The following is a 20,712-nucleotide window of genomic DNA, read 5'->3' on the forward strand; positions in this document are numbered from 1 at the left end:
TCTGTGCAATTCTCCCAGAGCCAGTTTGTCATGAGGATTGTTAAACAGCTTCCTTTAGCCGAGATCGCATATAGCGACCACATCTTAAAATAAAAGAAATTAAATGAAAGAAGGAAAAATTAAGGAGCTCCTTCAAAAAGCATGAAATAAAATTAAATTATAAATTTTAAAAAACCCCCGACCCAAAAAAGCACGCAATTATTATGACAAAAGGTTAAAAACGCTAAACCCTAAAAAAGCAAAAAATAACTTTTAACACTACGTAAGTACCAACTAAAGCATGTCAGACTAAACTAAATTTTGACGTGTCGGGGGACCGCTTTTTACCTTTAAAAATACTACATTAATCAAATGATACCTACTTAATTACAACATTCGTATAAAAAAACACGTATCTAAACAAAATTATATAAAAAGTTATAAGAAGTATATATAATGTAGTAGTATATAATTACTTCTAACGTTAAGCTAATAAATTAGAGCGGTCCCCCGACACGACAAAATTTAGTTTAGTCTGACATGCTTTAGTTGGTACTTACGTAGTGTTAAAAGTTATTTTTTGCTTTTTTAGGGTTTAGCGTTTTTAACCTTTTGTCATAATAATTGCGTGCTTTTTTGGGTCGGGGGTTTTTTAAAATTTATAATAATATAGGTAATATTTTATCCCAAAAATAATTAAAACTACGGAAATTATTGTCATATTAACCCTGTACAGTCAAAACAAATTCAAATAGACCGTAACTCAAAGTAATAAGACTTCGTGTATTGTCGGCTTTTTCCGTAGTTTCGTTATGTTGTGTCGAGTCGAGCGGCGCGCGGCGCATGTTAAATTAAAAATTCAGTGTATGTATTATGATTATAACATAATATTCTAATTAGGGTGTTTGAGGGTGTGCGTTAATTACGTTACATGTTGTATATTCTCTAAAATAATAAATATATCTCTTTAAAAGTCTTATATGTTATATATATTCTATATCTTGCTTTGATAAGTTTATGAATAAGAGCTTAAGTACCCATTGTTATGTCTACCTCACGGGTTTGTCCTTTTCCTTAAAGTATGGTGGGGCCAACTACGGACTTATCCGATCTGTCATGATTATTGCAGTCATTGGCACTACAGCATTCAACAACCAATGTTCGATACTTTGCCGGCATTTTAAGAAACTATATTCTAAATACTGCATAATTAAACGTAAACTTTAATTATGCAGTATTAGCAAACTATTTATATTTTACACAGCTAAAATTACCACGCCAAAAATATTACCAATTAATATTCTATTTTGAAATAAGAATTATATTTTTTTACTTTCTTAAACGGCGACTGCAAACCTCATTGCTAACCACAATCTGAAACATGGTTCTTGCAAAACATTTACATAATGCGTCCAATGGACCGTCACCTTAATCATTTGCCAATAGCCCACCAAAACTATTGGTTGGTATCGAAACATCTCACAGCCGAGCAAAAAGCATCAGGCCCGACACTTACTTTCACTAAGCCACTATTATATTCTTTTTTTTTTGCAGGCGAGAAGTGGCAACATTTTGTGCATCAGATTCAGACAGTGTTGTGTACCAAAGTGAATGACTGCTGATTCAGTGATTTTTTGTGTTAAAGTGTAATAATTTAGTTCAGTTTTGTGAACATCGACTGGAAAAATGGTGAGTTGCTTTTTGTTTTAATTTATGGATTAGGCTGTATGCGCGCGCTTTTGACATTTGTTACAAGTATGGCGGAGAATTTTCCCGCGTTTTCGCAGTTAAAATTAAAACAACAAAAATAAAAATAATTTATGTAGGAATGGTATCATAATAAACTTAATGTCTTAGAAGGTTTGTTCTTGTTTTAAGTTCATTAGCAACAATTAATTTGTGAATCAGTTTACGTTGATAAGATTACATGACAACTTTGAAGTGGGCCAAAGTCTACAAGTAAATTATGAAGTTAAATTAAGTCATACATTAAAAAGTAGCTCGCTTACTTTTAGATTAAAAGCAGTTAGGATATTTTTCCCAACTGTTTTTTTAATGTAGCTGAAAAAAACTAGACTAAAAAATAATGCGGCAGGTTATTTGAAAGAAAGTAGTTCTTATATATTATTATGTTGTTAACATTTCTTGCTCTATATAAACGAACAAGAAACGCAGCTGAATTGCATTGTTTTATAGGCAATTTCCCTGTACTTACTGAACTGTTGCTAATAATATAATGCTGAAACATTTTTGATTGGTACAATTCCGGAGTTGTTAGATACTTAGGTATTGATACAGTTCGCATCAATTGACTTGGTATTTCTGAGGTAATCGACAAATTGACAGATTTTGTCGAAAAGCTATGCTTATTCAAGGGTGGTTTTTAATTTAAAAATAGTTAAAAAATAGTAATAAAACATTACTGAATATGAGGTATCAAATACGAGTGAATTATACATGATTTCTGTGCGTAATACAAATTTTACTGAAAACAAATTGATAATAAGTATAGACAAAATTATCTACACCTAATATCGTGTTTGGAAATTGAAATCAAACTAAGGATAAATAGTGATTCTGTAATTACTATAAGTAGGCATTGAAAATATCTTCAATACGATTTGAGTTAATAATAAACCTCTATTCATTGAACCTTAGTAATATCTTTAGTAAGAACTTACAGATTGAACCGAATTAGGGCTTCAAGCAGTTATATTTCCTCCCCCTAAATTAAGTTAATTTTAATTTGCCCTTGACTAAGCTTAGTTTTGAACAGATATGGAAAAGTTTTTGTCGGATTTAATAAACAACGATTGATAGATTTTTTGTTGTTGTTAGCAAATTAAATTAGTTGCCACCTATTTGAATTATAGAAAACATCTTTCAAGGAAAGGAAAACTTTCATGAAAACCATATTTTAAATTTAGATATACAACCTTCTCTTGGTGTTACTTAAATTCTAACATATATTTTTGTAAATAATTGGTTTCCATTCTGCTTTATTCTATGCGAGTTAAGCAAGAAAAAAGGATAACACATAAAATCGATCTGAAAATTATTCCTTTAAAAAATCACTTTCTTCCCAAAAAAAACCCGTCGAAAATTCGACGCAACTTATCATTGGCCTTAGTCATGAACATACACTCAAACAAACAAACGAAGCTTCCTAGTCATAACGCCATATATTGGTAAAATGGCTCATTATCCTATATATCAACGCCACAATGGGTGCTTACCACCTTTACACGTCAAACTATGGCTACCAAGACATAAGGATAAAAAAATAAAGGCAGTCTGTGACTGCAAATGGATTTAATTAGTGTCCTGTTATAAATAACGTAGTATTTATTATTGTTATGTTTTTGTTCCCGGAAGATGTTAGCTGATGTCTTGTAGGATATCCTCGTTTCTGCTTAAGTATGTATTATCTAAGTATATTGATAGAAAGCTAAAGATATTGTTTATTTGTTTACTTAAACGCGCTTATCTCATGAGCTACTAGAGTGATTTCAAACATTCATTCTATAATAGATAGCTTATTTATTAAGGAAGGTTTTTGGCTACTTTTTACCGAAGTTTCTCAAGCACTTATGGGTGAAACCGCAGGTAGAAACTAGTCTACATAAAATAAAGAAGCTTAGTGAACAACTTGGCAACAGCAGTTTAATGCCTATTAACTCTTCATAAATATTTTACTTTCGAGCCAAGTTTACTGAACTACATACAAGTTAAATATTTACTTTCAGTTTGTAGAACAGTTACGTGAATACTTCTTAAAGTAGGCCTTGGAATTTGTGGGGCCTAAGTTAAGCTTGCTTTTTTCTGATAAAATTGTATGTATTAAGTACCTAATCATAATAATAACTTACCAAGAGGTGTCGGGTTGCCCGGTTAACTAGGTTGTGGAGGTCAGATAGGCAGTGGCTCTTTATAAAACACTGGCACTCAGCTACATCGTACATAGTTGGGATAAAGCTAGGCTTTTGAGGATGAATTTCTAGTATTTAAATAAGAATGTTACTTATGTGATGTCATTAGAAAGAGAAATATGAAAGAAGAAGACGTGTTGCTTCGAAAAAATGAAATTGAGATTGATTGAATTGAGATAGGGGGATGATGAAGATGTATTTATTTTTTGTATATTTTTTGTATATTGCAAGTATTAGGTAAGTAGGTAGGCTTAAGGGGCCAGTGACGTATTTTAGGGAAAGTCAGTGGTCAGACCCAGCTTGATGCAATTCAGAAGGGAAGAAAGTATAAAAAATAATTGTAATTTATGTTTCGTTAAATAAATTTTCAAAAAACATTTTACTTTTTATAAATATGCAATACTTGTACTTAAGTTTTCAATAACGTTTTACTACTCCTATTTGTTGTATAATAGAATAATTAAGTAAGTTTTGTCGTAAAAAACACGATTCGAACTTTTAGGCGTCTGACATTAGCCTCGAAACGAACGATGAGCAACAGATTTTCGTTATGTGTTTTACTAAAACCTAGACCAGACAGGTCTACTCAATTTGACCCTACACTAATATCTAGGTATATTAATATTGAAACTGCGAAAGTAAGCTACGTCGTTTATGATTTTTGGTACCATCATCATCCTCATCCCCCGAGCCTTTTTCCCAACTATGTTGGGGTCGGCTTCCAGTCTAACCGAATGTAGCTGGGTCACCAGTCTAACCAGTGCTTTACAAGAAGCGACTGCCCTATCTGACCCCCTCAACCCAGTGACCATGAATACTATACTGGTATTTTTGGTACCAGGGATACCACTAGGTATTCTTTTCTCCCAAATGCGGGAAGTAGGTTGTTTAGTACGCTGTTAAAACTGTTGGTTTAGTTTCAGTACATTAGGAAACCTTTTTACTAGCTTCTACTTACTACTACAAGCTAGTTCATGAGAGGTTTTCCAAGGTTTTAATTTTGCTCGCCACAAATTCTGTTGCTATTTTCTTTTTTATTCTACTGACTAGCTTATAGAGTTTACGATCCAGTTACTTAGGGATTTCTGAGTTTTTAAGTAGGGATTAATTTCGTTAATCGTATAATTCCACAAAAGCCTAGGAATGAAAAAAATACAAATTAAACTTTTTATTTACGAAGAAGCAAAACGAAAATCAGATTTTTGTAGAACATAATTTATGCAAATGTGGCATATTGACATCTGTTATGTATGCAACTTTATTATGTAGGTAATTTCTTTAAAACCAGGGTACTGGGTTAAAGTTAAACGCAACACGCGAAATCGATACATCTATCAATCATAAAGTATGTAATAGTTGCTATGTAATGTATGTTTATTTACAAAGAGGCTATAAATAAACAAAAAACAAATTGAAAGACAGTTGAATTCTCTATTACGACTACAACAAAAACGTATATTTCCTATTTCCAAGGCGTATTACACCATTCACGATGTTTCTAACCAATAGAGGAATTAAGTTATAAATAAAGAAATCCAATGATAACACCAATCGATGACCATCGCAAAACATTGCATGATATAACATGAACATAATTTTTAATATCGTCGAGATCAGACAACTGGATCGGTTACACAATACGGACATCCTGATTCACGAAAATGGATCTAACACTAATATATTTAAGGTGTAATTTAGGATAATCGTTGTGGGATATCCGCGTGGATTTGGTGCGAGGAATTTTAATCTTTAATTACAGCATGATAAAGTTCGGATTAAGTTGTGGCGTGGGGAGGTGGCGAAAGTGTTTTGCGCACACTGCCTCATATATTTTTTTACTCTCACTATTAAGTGCGGTCACGGTCGATGTCTTCTTACTGTTACAGTGAAGGTACGTGACAATGGGTAGTTTTGGCGCGATTATCATTGTGACTCAGATATGAAATGCGAGGGCACCATGGGTGACTTTTTTTTTGCACTTAAGTGTACACGCATGGTAGTTTGAATCAGCTCAGATTTTACTGTGTATGGGTTTCTGTGTTGCTAGAGAAACATTACTTTAAGAATTTCGGGAGTTTTATTGCTGTACTCATCATTATCAGCATTTTTATTGACCCACTACAGGGCACAGGCGTCTTCTCGTACGTAGAAGTATTATATATTTGTACTACTTGTAATAAATAGATCCCTGCCGATTGAGGTGTTGACCAAGTACAATCCTTGTAGGTCTTCGCTCTCATAAATACATGGTACTTCCTACTAATATTATAAACGCGAAAGTTTGTATGTATGGATGTATGGATGTTTGTTACTCTTTCACGCAAAAACTACTGAATGGATTTTAATGAAACTTTACAATAATATAGCTTATACATCAGAATAACACATAGGCTACAATTTGTAAATATATTGTTCGAAATACTAAACCTGCGCAGACGAAGTCGCGGGCACCAGCTAGTCTACAATAATTGGTAATTACCCAGTTAGTGACACGTCTCACAAATCAGCTGTGTGTAATTAAATAGCTTTCACGAGGCTGCCCGTGGTTAACACTACACCATGAAGTGGCTTCCTTGTGGAAGTATAGTAATGTCATAGAAGAGACTCCTATTATTATGGGTTTGATGGGATCAGAATAATTGAGGTGACATGGTGACTGAATACTTACGTACTGCGATATTTTCGGGAATAAATAATAATTTACATCCGTACGTTATGAATCCTTCAGTGTCAAATTTTCTCCGATTTTGAATCGATGAGTTTGAAATGTAATGTTGAAGAATGTTGTAAAGATAGAGATCGACATCGAAGAAGGTTTAGGCTCTTTATGGTGCAAGTTCTTGGATCCTGATTATGGTATGTGTAAAATTATCAAATGGTTCCTTCCTCTGTGGGTGTAGCGGAAGGGAATATCAGACTTTCACTGACCAGAACCCAATTGCATTCCTTCTGGAGCCTTTTGTGCACGGCGGTAATTCGTTCTCACAATTCCGCAGCCCGGGCACATATACTCTTCTAACACTAATATGAGTGTGACACCCCTGTAAGATATAATATCAGTTCATTAGCCAAGTCTTCCTACTGTACTACCCTATCATCGACAATAGAAAGTAATTGTTAATTTTAACTCACCATGGCTAGGAACCAATTAAACGGCTTCTAATTGGCCACAATTTTGCTTAAGCACTGGACTACGAAGGCATTATTAGCACTTTCTATTTTACTAAATTTGAATCTAGACTAAAGAGTCTAAGAGTCTAGGTAGGTTGGTTTGGTAGTGTAGTAATGCTTAGCAAAACTTTGCTTAATTACCGTTACCGTAATTAAAATTAAAAGATAAATTAAAATAAATGCGTCATAAAAATAATACATGTCATAAAAGTAATTAATGTCACAAAAAATATCCAAAAAATTACCAAATTTTAGTTCACATTTTGGTTTCTATTTTATGCGTCTTGAAAAAATATTTAATCTGTTAAGATTTTTTCAAATTACAACAGCAGTTACTGATTAGTGCTTTGAAACACACTCCATAGAATTTAAATACTTAATTAAAAAAAAAACATATAGGCAATAAGCAAAATTCTACTAATTAAATCGTAGTAGAACTGGTTCTTCATAAATTAATTACGATACAGATCAGTTGCACGCTCTTGACAAAAACGCTTGTCGAGTTCAAACTTGGCCGGCTATGCGGTTCAAGTTAAGTTGTCCGAGAGTTAACTCGCAAATAAAATGATAGAAAAAAATGCGGGTCATCTAGGAACTTTGCTATTCTAAATCAGAGGAAATACTTAACCTTAGCACACACTGGACAACAAGCTTGACCGTAATTTTTAGAACCTAAAATCTGTTTTTTATGTTTATGAAAATATGTGCTTTTAATATTATTTATATAAGTTGAATGTTCTTAGTAAATAAATCACATTAAAAATTTATATAAGTCAGGTTTATTTTCTGTACCTACCGTAAAACATTTTCGAAAATATAAAACCAACTTCAAAAAGTAGGTATAATATCCCTTAAGCCTTCTCCTAAGTTTGACAACTATTAGGTATGTTGAAACCGCATCAAACGTATACATACAGGTCAAACTTAGGACCTCCTTTTTTAAATGGGTTTAAGAGATAAGATACAGTTCTGTCTGTACTAATATTATAAAGAGGAAAACTTTGTTTGTTTGGTTGTAATGGATAAGCTCAAAAACTACTGGACCGATTTTAAATATTCTTTCACCATTAGAAAGCTATATTATCTGCGAATAACATAGGCTATATTTTATCCCGGTGTGGGCAGTAGCTCCGGCCCCGGCACGGGACGCGGGTGAAACCGCGGGAAAACGGCTAGTATCTAATAAAATCATTACACAGAACTCAGTGTACATCAATCCTTAGTAAAAAGTGCATGCTTCAGAACTAAAGCAATTTAAACTGCGCTTAACCCCACTTCGAGTTAAAGTACGTAAGTTCAAAACTAGTATATTATGTTCTAACGTCAAGAACTTTAGAAAAAGGACGAACAAGTTATGTTTAACTTTTATATGGAGCGCACGCGCTTAGGAAATTACCGATATCAGTTTATTGTTTCAGTTTATCCAGTGTAGAACATTAGGGTATTTTTATTTCTGGGCTTAAATAAAGGTAGAATATATGTCGAGTTATTGTTCACAAAAGTAGTCTATCAATACACTGAATTACTGAATAGATTTTCACGTGGATTATACCACGGTACAGATCATCATCTGCCTAGCATTTTCCCAATCTACATATGTTGGGTCGGCTTCCAGTCTAATCGGATTCACCTGAGTGAGACCAGTATTTTATATGGAGCGACTGCAATTCTGATCTCCTCAACGCACTTACCCTTAACTTTAGGTAAAATTACTCGTGCAAACTTCACATGACTTTTCCGGTTCCAATTCTATTCCGGAATGTAAACAAACAATCAAAGCCAGAATAATTTATATTGAAACATCAATTGAACTAAAATATAGCCAGCTGCTCAAGAGAAAAAAGGTCACCTTTTATTATTTAAAAAAGGCATCTTTATAAATCTCACCCCTCATGTAATATTTAAAATATTGTAGCTGCTACAATTTGTTGAGAAGTTACTGTTATGTTCACTGTAGTTAACATGGTAAAGGCAACGAATTATTTTGGAAAACATGCTCTATAGTTAGTAGGCACCATACCGGACTGCCGAACCTGAGGTCCCGGGTTCGATTCTCGGTTCGGTCGACATTTGTGTGATGAGTATGCTTGTTGGCCGTGGTCTGGGTGTCACAATATGTATTTATAAATATATATATGTCGTAGCCATATCGTAGATTTGGCCACTTCGTGAAAAGCTTGAGCATTTCATGAAATGGTTGCGTTTCATGAAGTGTTCATGTTAATTTGACCACATTTCTCGATTTTGTCATCCACGTCTGGCCGTATGGTATAATAGGGTATCCATAAAATATTTAATATAAATCCACAATATTTTGGGTCGACCCATTGGAGTTTAATTTCATAAAATCTGGTAGTTGTGAAATTTTTCACAGCTCAAAATTGTCAGGAGGCAAAAAAACTTTGTTTTTTTTCATAACTTCAATTGCATTGCTTGTTCATTGTCCTTTAAGTCCGACATACATAACAATTTGAATAAAATAGGAACTTTAGTAACATTTTAGGAATCTTAAAATAGAACACGTAATCTAAAATGACGTAACCTGTAGGTTCACTGCCTCGTTGGTCTAGTTATGTGTAGTTTATCAGTTGTGTTAGCACCCATAACACAAGTTAATTAATAACTTACCATGGGGCTAACCGACCGTGTGTGAAAAGGTGTCCCGACATTATTTATTTATTTAGGTAAGTAGTTCTCTCTATAAATATTTAGGGTTCCGTACCCAAAGGGTAAAACAGGACCCTATTGTTTTCGCTCCTCTGTCCGTCCATCCGTCTGTCACCAGGCTGTATCTCTTGAACCGTGGTAGTGAGAGTTGAAATTTTCACAGGTGATGTACATTAACAACAAATACTGACAACTAGAATATAATAAATATTTTCGAGGGCTCCCATACAACAAACGTGATTTTTTGTCCTTTTTATAAATAGTGGTACGGAACTCTTCGTGAGCGAGTCCGACTCGCACTCGGCCGGTTTTTTTTAACACTTGCGATTTATCAAAATGAAATATTAAACTAGTATTCGTTAATAAATTAAAAACCTGAGTTATTTTCTTACGTAATGGGCATCCTTGCTGCTTATCGTCAATCGTCATCATCAGCCAAGTCACTTAAAGACTTTCTGGTATCAGCAGAGAACAACCCCAAACCATCTGTCCTATTTACAGTCACTACATTATAATCAAAATAAGATAGTTAAAGTAGAAATGTCAGCTTTCTAGCTCTATCGTCGAAAATCTCTTGCCATTTCGCGTGTCCAAATACGATTGCCAACGTAGGAATTTCTTTTACCTACTTATGTACTGAAGAAAGTAGACACATTTAAAAAATTGCTGGCAATAAATCATATTGCCTTATCTCGGTATTATATCAATATTTTGATCTATGAACCGGTTAGAGATTATTATTAAATGCAATATACAGTAGCAATTTCAAAGTTGGTTGGTCATGATGACTGGGCACAATTTTTATATGTAGAATGTAATAGATTTTATGTAATTTCGTTCCGTATAGGCCTAGTAATTTTGATGAATGAAATTATATAGTACATTCACTTTATAAAATGTATTTTAGTAACAAAATACTCTGACATTAGGGTTTATTTTATTCGATAGGAAGAATGCCAGTGACATCTAAATCGGACTAGGAGTTCCTGAGATTAGCGCATTTAACTAGACAAACTTTAGCTTTATAATATTACGGATATAAGATGAGATTAATTCATAGATTGCAACTTATTTGCTGATGGAAAGCTATAACTACTGATACCATTTATTATAACTTACTCTATGACGGAAAATCCACCGCTGATAGATTTATTAGAAAAACTTTAAAAAAAAAAAAAAACCGACTCTCAAAAACACTGAAAAGCATAAAAAACTATTCTTAGGTGCATCGGCCTAGATGTCGGTGGCGTATAAACTCAGGAACATCCATTAGACACTGACTTCTAGGGCGATGCACCTAAGAATAGTTTTTTTTATGCTTTTCAGTGTTTTTGAGAGTCGGTTTTATTTTTTTTTAAGTTTTTTATTTTTGGCTTTTCAGTGACAAGCATAGTTGTCACTATCCGTTTTCATCAATACGAATCATATAAGCCCAAACACGAGGTAGTTTACATATTCAGTTGTCGAGTTCCCTCGACCTTCTCCGGTCTCCATCATCAGGTCAGCTCCAAACCTTCACAGTTGCAAAGGTCTCGTCAATACAAATAATATAAGCCCAAACACGAGGTAGTTTACATATTCAGTTGTCAAGTTCCCTCGACCTTCTCTCGACTCCATCATCAGGTCAGCTCCAAACCTTCACTGTTGCATAGTGTTATCAGACGTACACCTCATTGTCAAGTTTTTACCCCATGCTAGCCTACAATTTTCAAGAGATGCCCTCGATTTCTCAAGGTTCCCACTATCAGATCCTGATCTGATGACGATGGGACCAAATGACAAGCATACCCTTTCAAATAAAAAAAGAATTTTTGAAATCGGTCCAGGCATCTTTGAGAAATCGAGTAACAAACATAAAAAAAAAATACAGCCGAATTGAGAACCTCCTCCTTTTTTTGAAGTCGGTTGAAAAAGTATTTTATGATAATACTGTAGCGGTACTACAACTGTCAACACCGCCATCTACACAGTCGCCGACGCAACTCTCAAACAACTATCCTGCATCGCACATGCAGTGTTCGCGCGTACATTAATACGCATAGATCACCCCGACAACAACTGTCGGGCAGTAGCCCGCCGGGCAAAAACACCTGTCCGGTCGGAGGATCCTCCCTTTAGTGCGAGGTATGATGAGCTTTACTCTCTGCTCTCATACCTCCACAATACCTATCCGTAAATGATTCGATACATAGGTACAACAGTTAGGCCTTTATACACGGCTACGTAAGGTTATGCAAATCAGGATACCCAAGTTCAGTTTTTACCAGAGGTATTTCTACGCATCAATCTGCTACACTTGCGATTATCGCAATTCAATATAAACTACCTATAGGAGTACCTACAGGACTTTAGTATACCCGAAATTGCAATACAAAATGGACATAGTGGACAGAGGGACAGCCCACTATCAGTAATAAGATCTTTACAATATTTGAAAGGTTAATGCGAACTTTTTTGCTTCTACGCTGGTAATTTGTCGATGGTTTCATGTTGTACAAACGATTTGGATCCTAAATATGATGTAAAGTCTTATAAAATATCAGATTACTGACCTAATGGGTTTCTTTTGGTAAAAGAATGACATTTTCAAATCTGGCCTACGGCAAAGTTAAAGATTTTTTTTTGTTTTCCCGTCTATGCCAGAAGAGGGTAGTGATTTTCAAGTAAGTTGGTCGTTTGTTGATTAATTTATAATTAAATAATTTGACTTATTAATTGTAAAGCGATGAATGAGTTATTATGTATTTTTTCCCGTTTGATTTATGTATGAAGTATAATTACAATGCCATACATAAATACTTATTTTTCTTCAACTGGTATGTGTAAGTAAGCCTAACTTTGCGGATCGGAAATACCCGGCGTAAAAAGAAGTATGTTCAGCGTATGAATTACTAGGTACGCATTGCATTGTTAACCACGGGTAAAGGAAATTCACTAGTATGACTTACATATATGTATTATACTTATGAGTCAGTTTAACGACCCTGTGAATCATTCTGGATAAAAAAATCTTTATCCTCGTGTCTTTGAGTTACGCGGAGTTGGCTCCCCTTATCATGCGGTGCCAGTCATTTCAATAGTAAGAACTGTCAATGGCCCAGCCAGCCCTTCTGGATAAACACAAAAAGTGTAAAAAATAAAATTAAAAGGTTTTTTTTTCATAGCTTGGCGTACTCTCATTCATTTTTAACCGACTTCCCAAAAAGGAGGAGGTTATCAATTCGGCCGGTATGTTTTTTTTTTTTTTTTTTTCTATGTATGTACATCGATTACTCCGAGGTTTATGGACCGATTTACGTGATTCTTTTTTTGTTCGACTCGGAATAGCTGCCAGTTGGTCCCATAGTCATCAGGTCAGGATCTGATGATGGAAACCCTGAGAAATCGAGGGCAACCTTCGAAAGTTGTAGGCATACATAGGGTAAAAACTTGACACTCAGGTGTACGCCTAAAAGCACTATTCAACTGTGAATATTTGGAGCTGATCTGATGATGGAAACCAAAGAGGGTCGAGGGAACTCGACAACTGAATATGTAAATTACCTCGTGTTTGGGCTTAAATTATTTGTATTGACAAGACCTTTGCAACAGTGAAGGTTTGGAGCTGACCTGATGATGGAGACCAGAGAAAGTAAGTCGAGGGAACTCGACAACTGAATATGTAAAATACCTCGTATTTGGACTTATATTCTTTGTATTGATGAGAACTTCTCACTTGTATGGATAGTGACAACTATTCGTATCACTGAAAAGCTTTAAATAAAAAACTTTTTTACAAAAAAATTAAACCGACTTCCCAAAACATTAAAAAGCAAAAAAAAAACTATTTTTAGGTGCATCGGCCTAGAAGTCGGTGGCAAAATTAACTTAGTAACATCCATTAGACACCGACTTCTAGGCCGATGCACCTAAAAATAGTTTTTTTTTTGCTTTTTGTTATAATTAAGTAACAGGTAGGTTATAAAACTAATGAACAGGAGCGTTTATCTATTTAAACAACATTATAAAGTGCTATACTACTGCGTAGGGCATTGGATGAGATCAAAACGACACGGTAAAAATACTGTTTTGGATGTACTTTCTCCTACTTGATGTTCATCCATCATTGAATTTTTTATAATAGCACAAAGTCCGATGCAGTAGCGCGTCGAAAGATTTTATTTTCAATTTATAGACTTTAGCGGATGAAAAAAAAATAACTACAGATAAAAAGGTATTTTTTTACAGTGGTTAGGAGATGCATAGAAAAATGTAATGGAGTTAAAAAAAAAAAAACCAACACTAGAAACTTATAGAGCATTTTTTCTTGATTTGTAGTAGGTACCAGAAAATCTTTGCGTCTGCATTAAAAGAACCGAAACTTTTACACCACTTACATATGTAGTTACTTACACGATTAAATTATATAAAATTCACTGTCACGGTCGACCAGTCAAACCGCTTCACCATCTAACTTGTACCACAACCCAATAGGAAAAAGAAAGGTAAACATTGTCTTCGCATGTGCGTAATAACTGTTCCTAGTAACCGAGTATCGTTACGTAACACACGCAATTATACTATTAGTATTGCTAGTCGGAATTTACTAGGAATTTCACCCAGTTTTACTAAGTAACACAGTTATCGGCAAATTAATTTGCTCCTCTCAGAAATCAGCTACTGCAGAAGTATATTTGAATATCGTGAAAGTTAGTTATAATAATACTAATTATTGTTTTGAAAGGAATGTAAGTTAGGAATAAGTAGGGGAAAGTTATAGATAAAAAAATATTGTAGTTATTGATGGCTGGAATTTTTAAGCAGTTTTTTGAGACACTTCCATGCCATTTCCGTGGAAACTATGGCAATAATCAAAGACTTTTGTCAAGGATATTGTAATTAAGTAGAAATTAAATTTAATTCTTTCTGCGTTATAAGTTAGTCTAATAGGCGCATTTTCTGCAAATCAATTTGGATTAAAGTAGCTAATTAATTTCAATACACTAGTGGTTTTCCGGCATCGAGTTCGAAAGACCTACAATTGTATTTCCTTTTATCGAAATTTCTAGAACTAGAAAAATTACGAAATACCAGGAAAGCGCTGAAGACATTCGATCATTTTCCGAAAATCTATTTGAAAATCAGATACAAGTTTTTCGTCGTTAGTTTAATGAGTTTCGAAGCCATTTCGAAAATATTCCATAACTTCTTTGTAACTCGATGAAGGAATACGAAAGAGGCTCGTTGATTTAGTTTTCAAACTGGCTGGGATAAACAGTTTTTCTTGCAATTCTATTTGAATTGATTCTATGAATTTTATTGTACATACAATAAGTTTGTTTCGCTTATTGCCACTTTTTCATTTTGATTTATTTTTCCGTATTTTTTTAATTACCTACTGATTTTTGGTAGGACACCCAAACTGACCATGAATAAAGCAAATTGTCTAGGTAATGCTAATTAATATATTTTAAGACGAACAATATTAAAATAATGCTTGTAAGAATATATTAAATCAAATAATGACGGCACCGTCTAGTCATGTTAAACTTAGCTCCGTGTATACCTGACTCAATATTCAAGCTCACGGTATTTTTAGAGCCAACTAAAATATTGCATTGAGTCCTTTACCATGTTTATTATTGTGTATAAATGTATGTAGCAATAGACAATCTATATACACATGGCTTGTAAGAAAGTCTTTAATTATGAAATTGGATGCATATTCAATAGGTCAATAAATCCTTTTAAAGTATTGCTAAATAATACAACAAGCAATCAATCAGTCAGTGATAGATTACGAAAACAAATATACAGTTAACTCTTAAAGTTGACTTTAACAGACATCGAAAACATTTTGCATTGAAATGCAACTATCATTCAAATGCAACCTTATTGATAGAATTTTATGGCCACTATATACTGGCTGATTTATCCACACACTGTAGACTAAATAGTCGGCACCAGTTGGCCCCATCATCATCCTCCGAGCCTTTTTCCCAAGTATGTTGGGGTCGGCTTCCAGTCTAACCGGATGTAACAGTGCTTTACAAGGAGCGAATGCCCTATCTGACCCCCTCAACCCAGTTACCCGGGCATCCCAATGCCCCTTGGGTCCATGGTTGAAAATATTTTTTAAGAATTTTGTGAAATAATTGAAACTAGTCGGTCTGGTACCGGCCAAACCTGATCGTTTTTATGTGCGCGATTCATTTCCATGCTGATTTAAGAGCCCGAAAATATTGTCTGCCGACTAAAAGTTGTCAGTCTGTGAGTACTCAGTATTGAATTGATAGTCTTGTATTTACGACATTTCTTTAATAAGTGTCTGGCGCGCATGTTATATAGTCTGAATGTTATTATCATTTATGCGAGGTGTCTGTCTTGTTAAGCTTTGATTGCTAACATAACCTTTTGACATAAAATTATAATGTATTGTTATTTTAGTGCTTCACTTGGTGTTTGATCTTTTTCAGTGAAACATAGTACTTACTTATTTTTTACAAAACTGCTTTTAGATCTACTCGGAACTATGCCGTTTTCTGATTTGGTTTTTACCATTGTCAAGCAAACTCGAGTGACAAATATGGTCATTATTCTGATTTCTCATATTAAGTGTTAAGTGGCATACTGTTTTCGGTCGATTTACGAAACCATTGGTCTCTCAATTTGGATGTTTGTCTTTTTATTTAAGTACATATTTATGGCCATAGCTTTCGCACGAATTAGGAACATTATTATATTAAGCAAACATAGTAATTTAATAGTTTAAAAAGAAAATTGTAATTTGGCATGCTTTGACTTAAACTTGGCATAAAATATGATATATTGATGAAGAAGAAGCTTTGATTCTGAATACCTAGAGGAATTCTTTCACTTAACAATTAAAAATTTGAGAAAATGATACTATAAAACTTCCTTCTTTTATGGGTAAACTTCATTTGTTTTTATCTATCTAGTTCATAAGGGTCTACCACGTGATATTACGTGACCAATACCGATTTCACCAACACCACTTCTAATTTAACATTGCTCAACATTTCATTAAAATTTGCTGGCCCTTTTGCAAGGCGTGATTGAAATTTCGGTAATGTGGTATACATACTTACTTCTGGGTTTTAATGATTTATGTTAAAAGCGAAATTATTTTGAATAGTGCAATGTTCAATGCTAGAAAGTATTGGTTGATTGGCCTATTATTACGTGGACACGAGAATTACCTACTTATACCGTTGTCATAAATGTTTATTTTTATTCAAGGAGATTTTGACCTTTTTTGATGAGAAATAGTCTGGAGCTTTTCTCAAATAAATGAACCATCTAAGTGACACTTTATTATGGTTTTTATCATACCAGTAGTACGGTTTTATTGATCCCCTATTTCGCTTTTATTTTCTCTGTACTAGATGGTATCCAATAATCAATTTGGTACTGAATATGGCTCCCTAAACTTCATCTTAATTTTTGACCTGACTGCTACGAAAGGTTTCGTTTGTTTATTCTTTACGAAGTAGATAAACAACAGTGAAACTTCAAATGATAGAAATGTAGGTAATAAACGATTATTTCACATCAAATCGTGAATACGCTTTGGAATGCAATAGTCATACTTTACGTTTCACAATGTACCGAGGCAGTGAGGAATGACTTTTTTTTCTTTTGGCACACCTAAATAAACTGGCATTTTAGTATTCTAGTGAATTATGATTTCTGTGAAATCGTAGTGATGAAAAGATGAATATAAAGCACGATGGGGAGTACTATGTAAGTTTAAAACAGCCAAAAAAAACATATTTGGGAAATCTCTTCTTGTTAACCAATCCTGTGTAACCAATCTTGTGTCCCAAGGGAACTACTTTAATAGTCTTCCTTAATAAGTGCAGACCTAAATGATTAAAGTTTCTAATCAATTATACCTGGGTCCTGAGATTAGTGCGATTAATCAAACAAACGGATTCTTGAACTTACTCTTTAAATTTATAAGAACGGATCCTTATAAATTTAAAAAAGTAAGTTCAGTTCCCCCCACTTCAGTAAACAAGCAAAAACTGTTTATTACACAAAAACAATTGACACAAAATTTCCATAGTCCATGAACTTCATATAACCGGAAAGTATTTAATAATCATTTCCTATTAATTAACACCCATTAAATATTGCTCATAACCCGTTTTTCAACTGTCAACCAGTTTCTCTTGAAGGGACCTTGTGACATGAAAGGCCTATAAGTATGGAAATACATAAAATTTTAACTCTTGTTGTTATGTGTTTTTATATGCCGGTGTTTTCGCGATAAATCCGCATAACTTTTGCTTGGGTATTTTAAGAGTAAGTGGTAATTTGTCCTCGACAGTGCACTAATAAGGACATATTAATGCAAATAAATATATAAAAAAATAGGTAGTTTTTGCGTTTTGTGTAAACAACTTGATTAAATAAATACTTAAATGAAATAAAATAAAAATAATTTATTTCAGGCATTGTGGCCATAATGGATTGAGTAAAAATAACGAATTAACAACAATTAAAATATTTAAATCAAATTACAATAAAGTTGTTAATAGTTTTGTTAACTTTATATTTAATGTTTTATCAGAGTATATCAAACATCCTAATTTGAGAAGTCGGTTAAATGTTGTATTCTTTTTAATAACAATGCTAGGAACTAGGCACAAGTTTCTATGTTAATTTTCCAATTATACCTACCTTAATACACATTCTAATCTGTTTTATGATTATTAGAAAACTAGGCAAGTAATACCTACTGGTGAAAACATCTTTTCATAAACCTACCAATGAATGCTATAAATCATTACTATAGCAACATTTAAAAAGCCAAACAATAATAACAAAATGGAACGTAACTACAAAACTAGTACGAGAGAGCGTTCACGTAATATCAACACAGTTGCAGAGGAAGATAGTCTAGGAGACCGGTTCGTTATCCAATCGATATATAATATATAGGAAACGACCGTTTTGTTCGACTACAGGCCTAGATTATATCGGTTTTGAACATGGAGAATAAAATTACGAGCGGAGATGTCATAAAGGAGAATCAAAGTCAAATGTTTTTATTCCAAATCGAATCGAATTGCAGAATCGTACTAGACTCACAATATATAATATCACAGTAGTTGCGCGGTTCAAAAAGTTAGTTTTAATGGAGAAGAGCCAGCATGAAACTCCATGGGCACTCCTCTCAGAAGGTTCAGTCAAAAACTCCAAAGAAAGCGTTGCCAAAATGTGGGTGTTTGGGGGTCGAGGATAGTTACTGTCTCCGCCCTTACACGCCTTGTTTGGAACCCACAAAATTTTTGTACAGCAAAAATCTTCGCCAGATATGTCAAATAACCCAAAAGCCTCGTTAGTTCACTGGTCGCACCGTCCGTACCTAGTTGACTTAGAAGAAGGCTTCTGACCTATCTGCCTGACACCTCCACTCATCTTTCCTTGCGCCATGGTTTTAAAACAGTTGATGTACGGCATGGCGAAATGATGCTGTCCTACTTCTTTGTATGATGACCGAGAGAGATGACACAGTTAAGTCGAGTTGTGTATGGTTCCAGTTGCAAGGTGTCAACTTATGTGTTGTTGATGCAATTTTTGTAATGTAGCTGCAGGTTTTCAGATTATGACATTTTTATTTTTGGCTTTCAAAAACTGCTCAGCAGAGTCTGTGTCTGGCTGTTATAAGCATTGTCATGAAACGTATATAAGTTTCCTCAGCTAGTAGGGTTTTTTCAGGAAGTTATGTATTATGTGCCTATGTGAAAATACTTATTTAATCTTTATTAATTAATTTACTCATTTCAAGACCATCTTTTGTCCTTCTGATAAAAATAAATCCACCTGTATTCGTTACATCATTTCATTTCATCCATCTTCCATATCATTATCTTTGCTGTATAATCACATAGAGCATAATTATATTTGTATTAAAAACCCCAATACACAGGATTTATGCAACATACCCACTGTCCTTGATAGTTAATTGTATGAGCTTCAGATTGTAAATATCACCAATTCACCATACTGCATTCGTTGCATTCACTCGACCTTTTAAACTAGAGCAGGAAGGTGCACTTTGTAAACATAAAATGTTTTTATTTTAACAAAAAATTTGGTATTTTTCCCGTCGTGATGTTTGTTTCGCAGAACTCAGAAATAGTATGACAGAAACTTGATAGAATGAGTCCTTGAGAAATGGTAAATAAATAAATAATTTTACATATTATAGGAAAACAAAGAAAATAAAAATAATTCTGTAACTTAAATCAGTAGCTAGTCAAACGCCAGCCGGGGCTGCAGGTTGGTTTGAAAGAGTTACCGCGGCCCTGGCCCTTTATGTAGGGCTCAAGAATTAACAAAATGGGTTTTTGTCAGAAGAGTCTGACACTCCCGCACACTGTACCCACAGCGAGAGCATGCTTTTGGAGATTACCTACCTAACAATAAAAGTCGGTAGCTAGTGTCCGAAACATACTTACACTGATTTTATATTAAAAGTACTTTTATATCATTGTGTTTATCTATGTAAAACCCTTTATGTATGTAGCTATGAAAAGTATGCGGATGTAATGTGTTTGTTATGTTTATTAATTTTACTGTAAGTTTTGAAAGTATATTAAAATAAATTTTATGCTCCATATTTTTTTTTTTCACATTTTATAGGTACTTACGCTGTTACTCTCTTGCTACAATAAGTATTTCAATGTGCTAAATATGCTAAATATGTTTAGCAATAGGTATTTCTAGTCGTTTATAGACCGTTATATAAAAATTAGAAACATAAAAAAAGTTAATATTACTTTTACTACGTGTTTTAAGCTGGATATGCAAAGTTTATTCACTTGAACTGTACTTCATGTTTGGACTTCAATCTTTTACTTATTAGGCAATACGTTTATGTTATTATTTATTGAAGAACATTACGTGAATAGTATATACTGGCTGTTTTACCAGTTTTACTCGCGTACCGGGGAGA

At 33.9% G+C, this 20,712-nt stretch overlaps 1 protein-coding gene across 1 annotated transcript in view; it reads left to right on the top strand.

Annotated features, from left to right (window-relative positions):
* The window catches only part of LOC124636308 (UDP-glucosyltransferase 2), a 62,575-nt gene that overhangs the window by 25,997 nt on the left and 15,866 nt on the right, over positions 1–20,712 (top strand). Inside the window, exon 2 of the mRNA XM_047172346.1 lies at positions 1,534–1,668. Coding sequence (XP_047028302.1) covers positions 1,666–1,668 — 3 coding nt within the window. The 5' untranslated portion in view covers positions 1,534–1,665. The remainder of the gene's footprint in view (positions 1–1,533; positions 1,669–20,712) is intronic.

This window comes from Helicoverpa zea, chromosome 14 (genome assembly GCF_022581195.2).
Source record: "Helicoverpa zea isolate HzStark_Cry1AcR chromosome 14, ilHelZeax1.1, whole genome shotgun sequence".
Taxonomy (NCBI): Eukaryota; Metazoa; Arthropoda; class Insecta; order Lepidoptera; family Noctuidae; genus Helicoverpa; species Helicoverpa zea.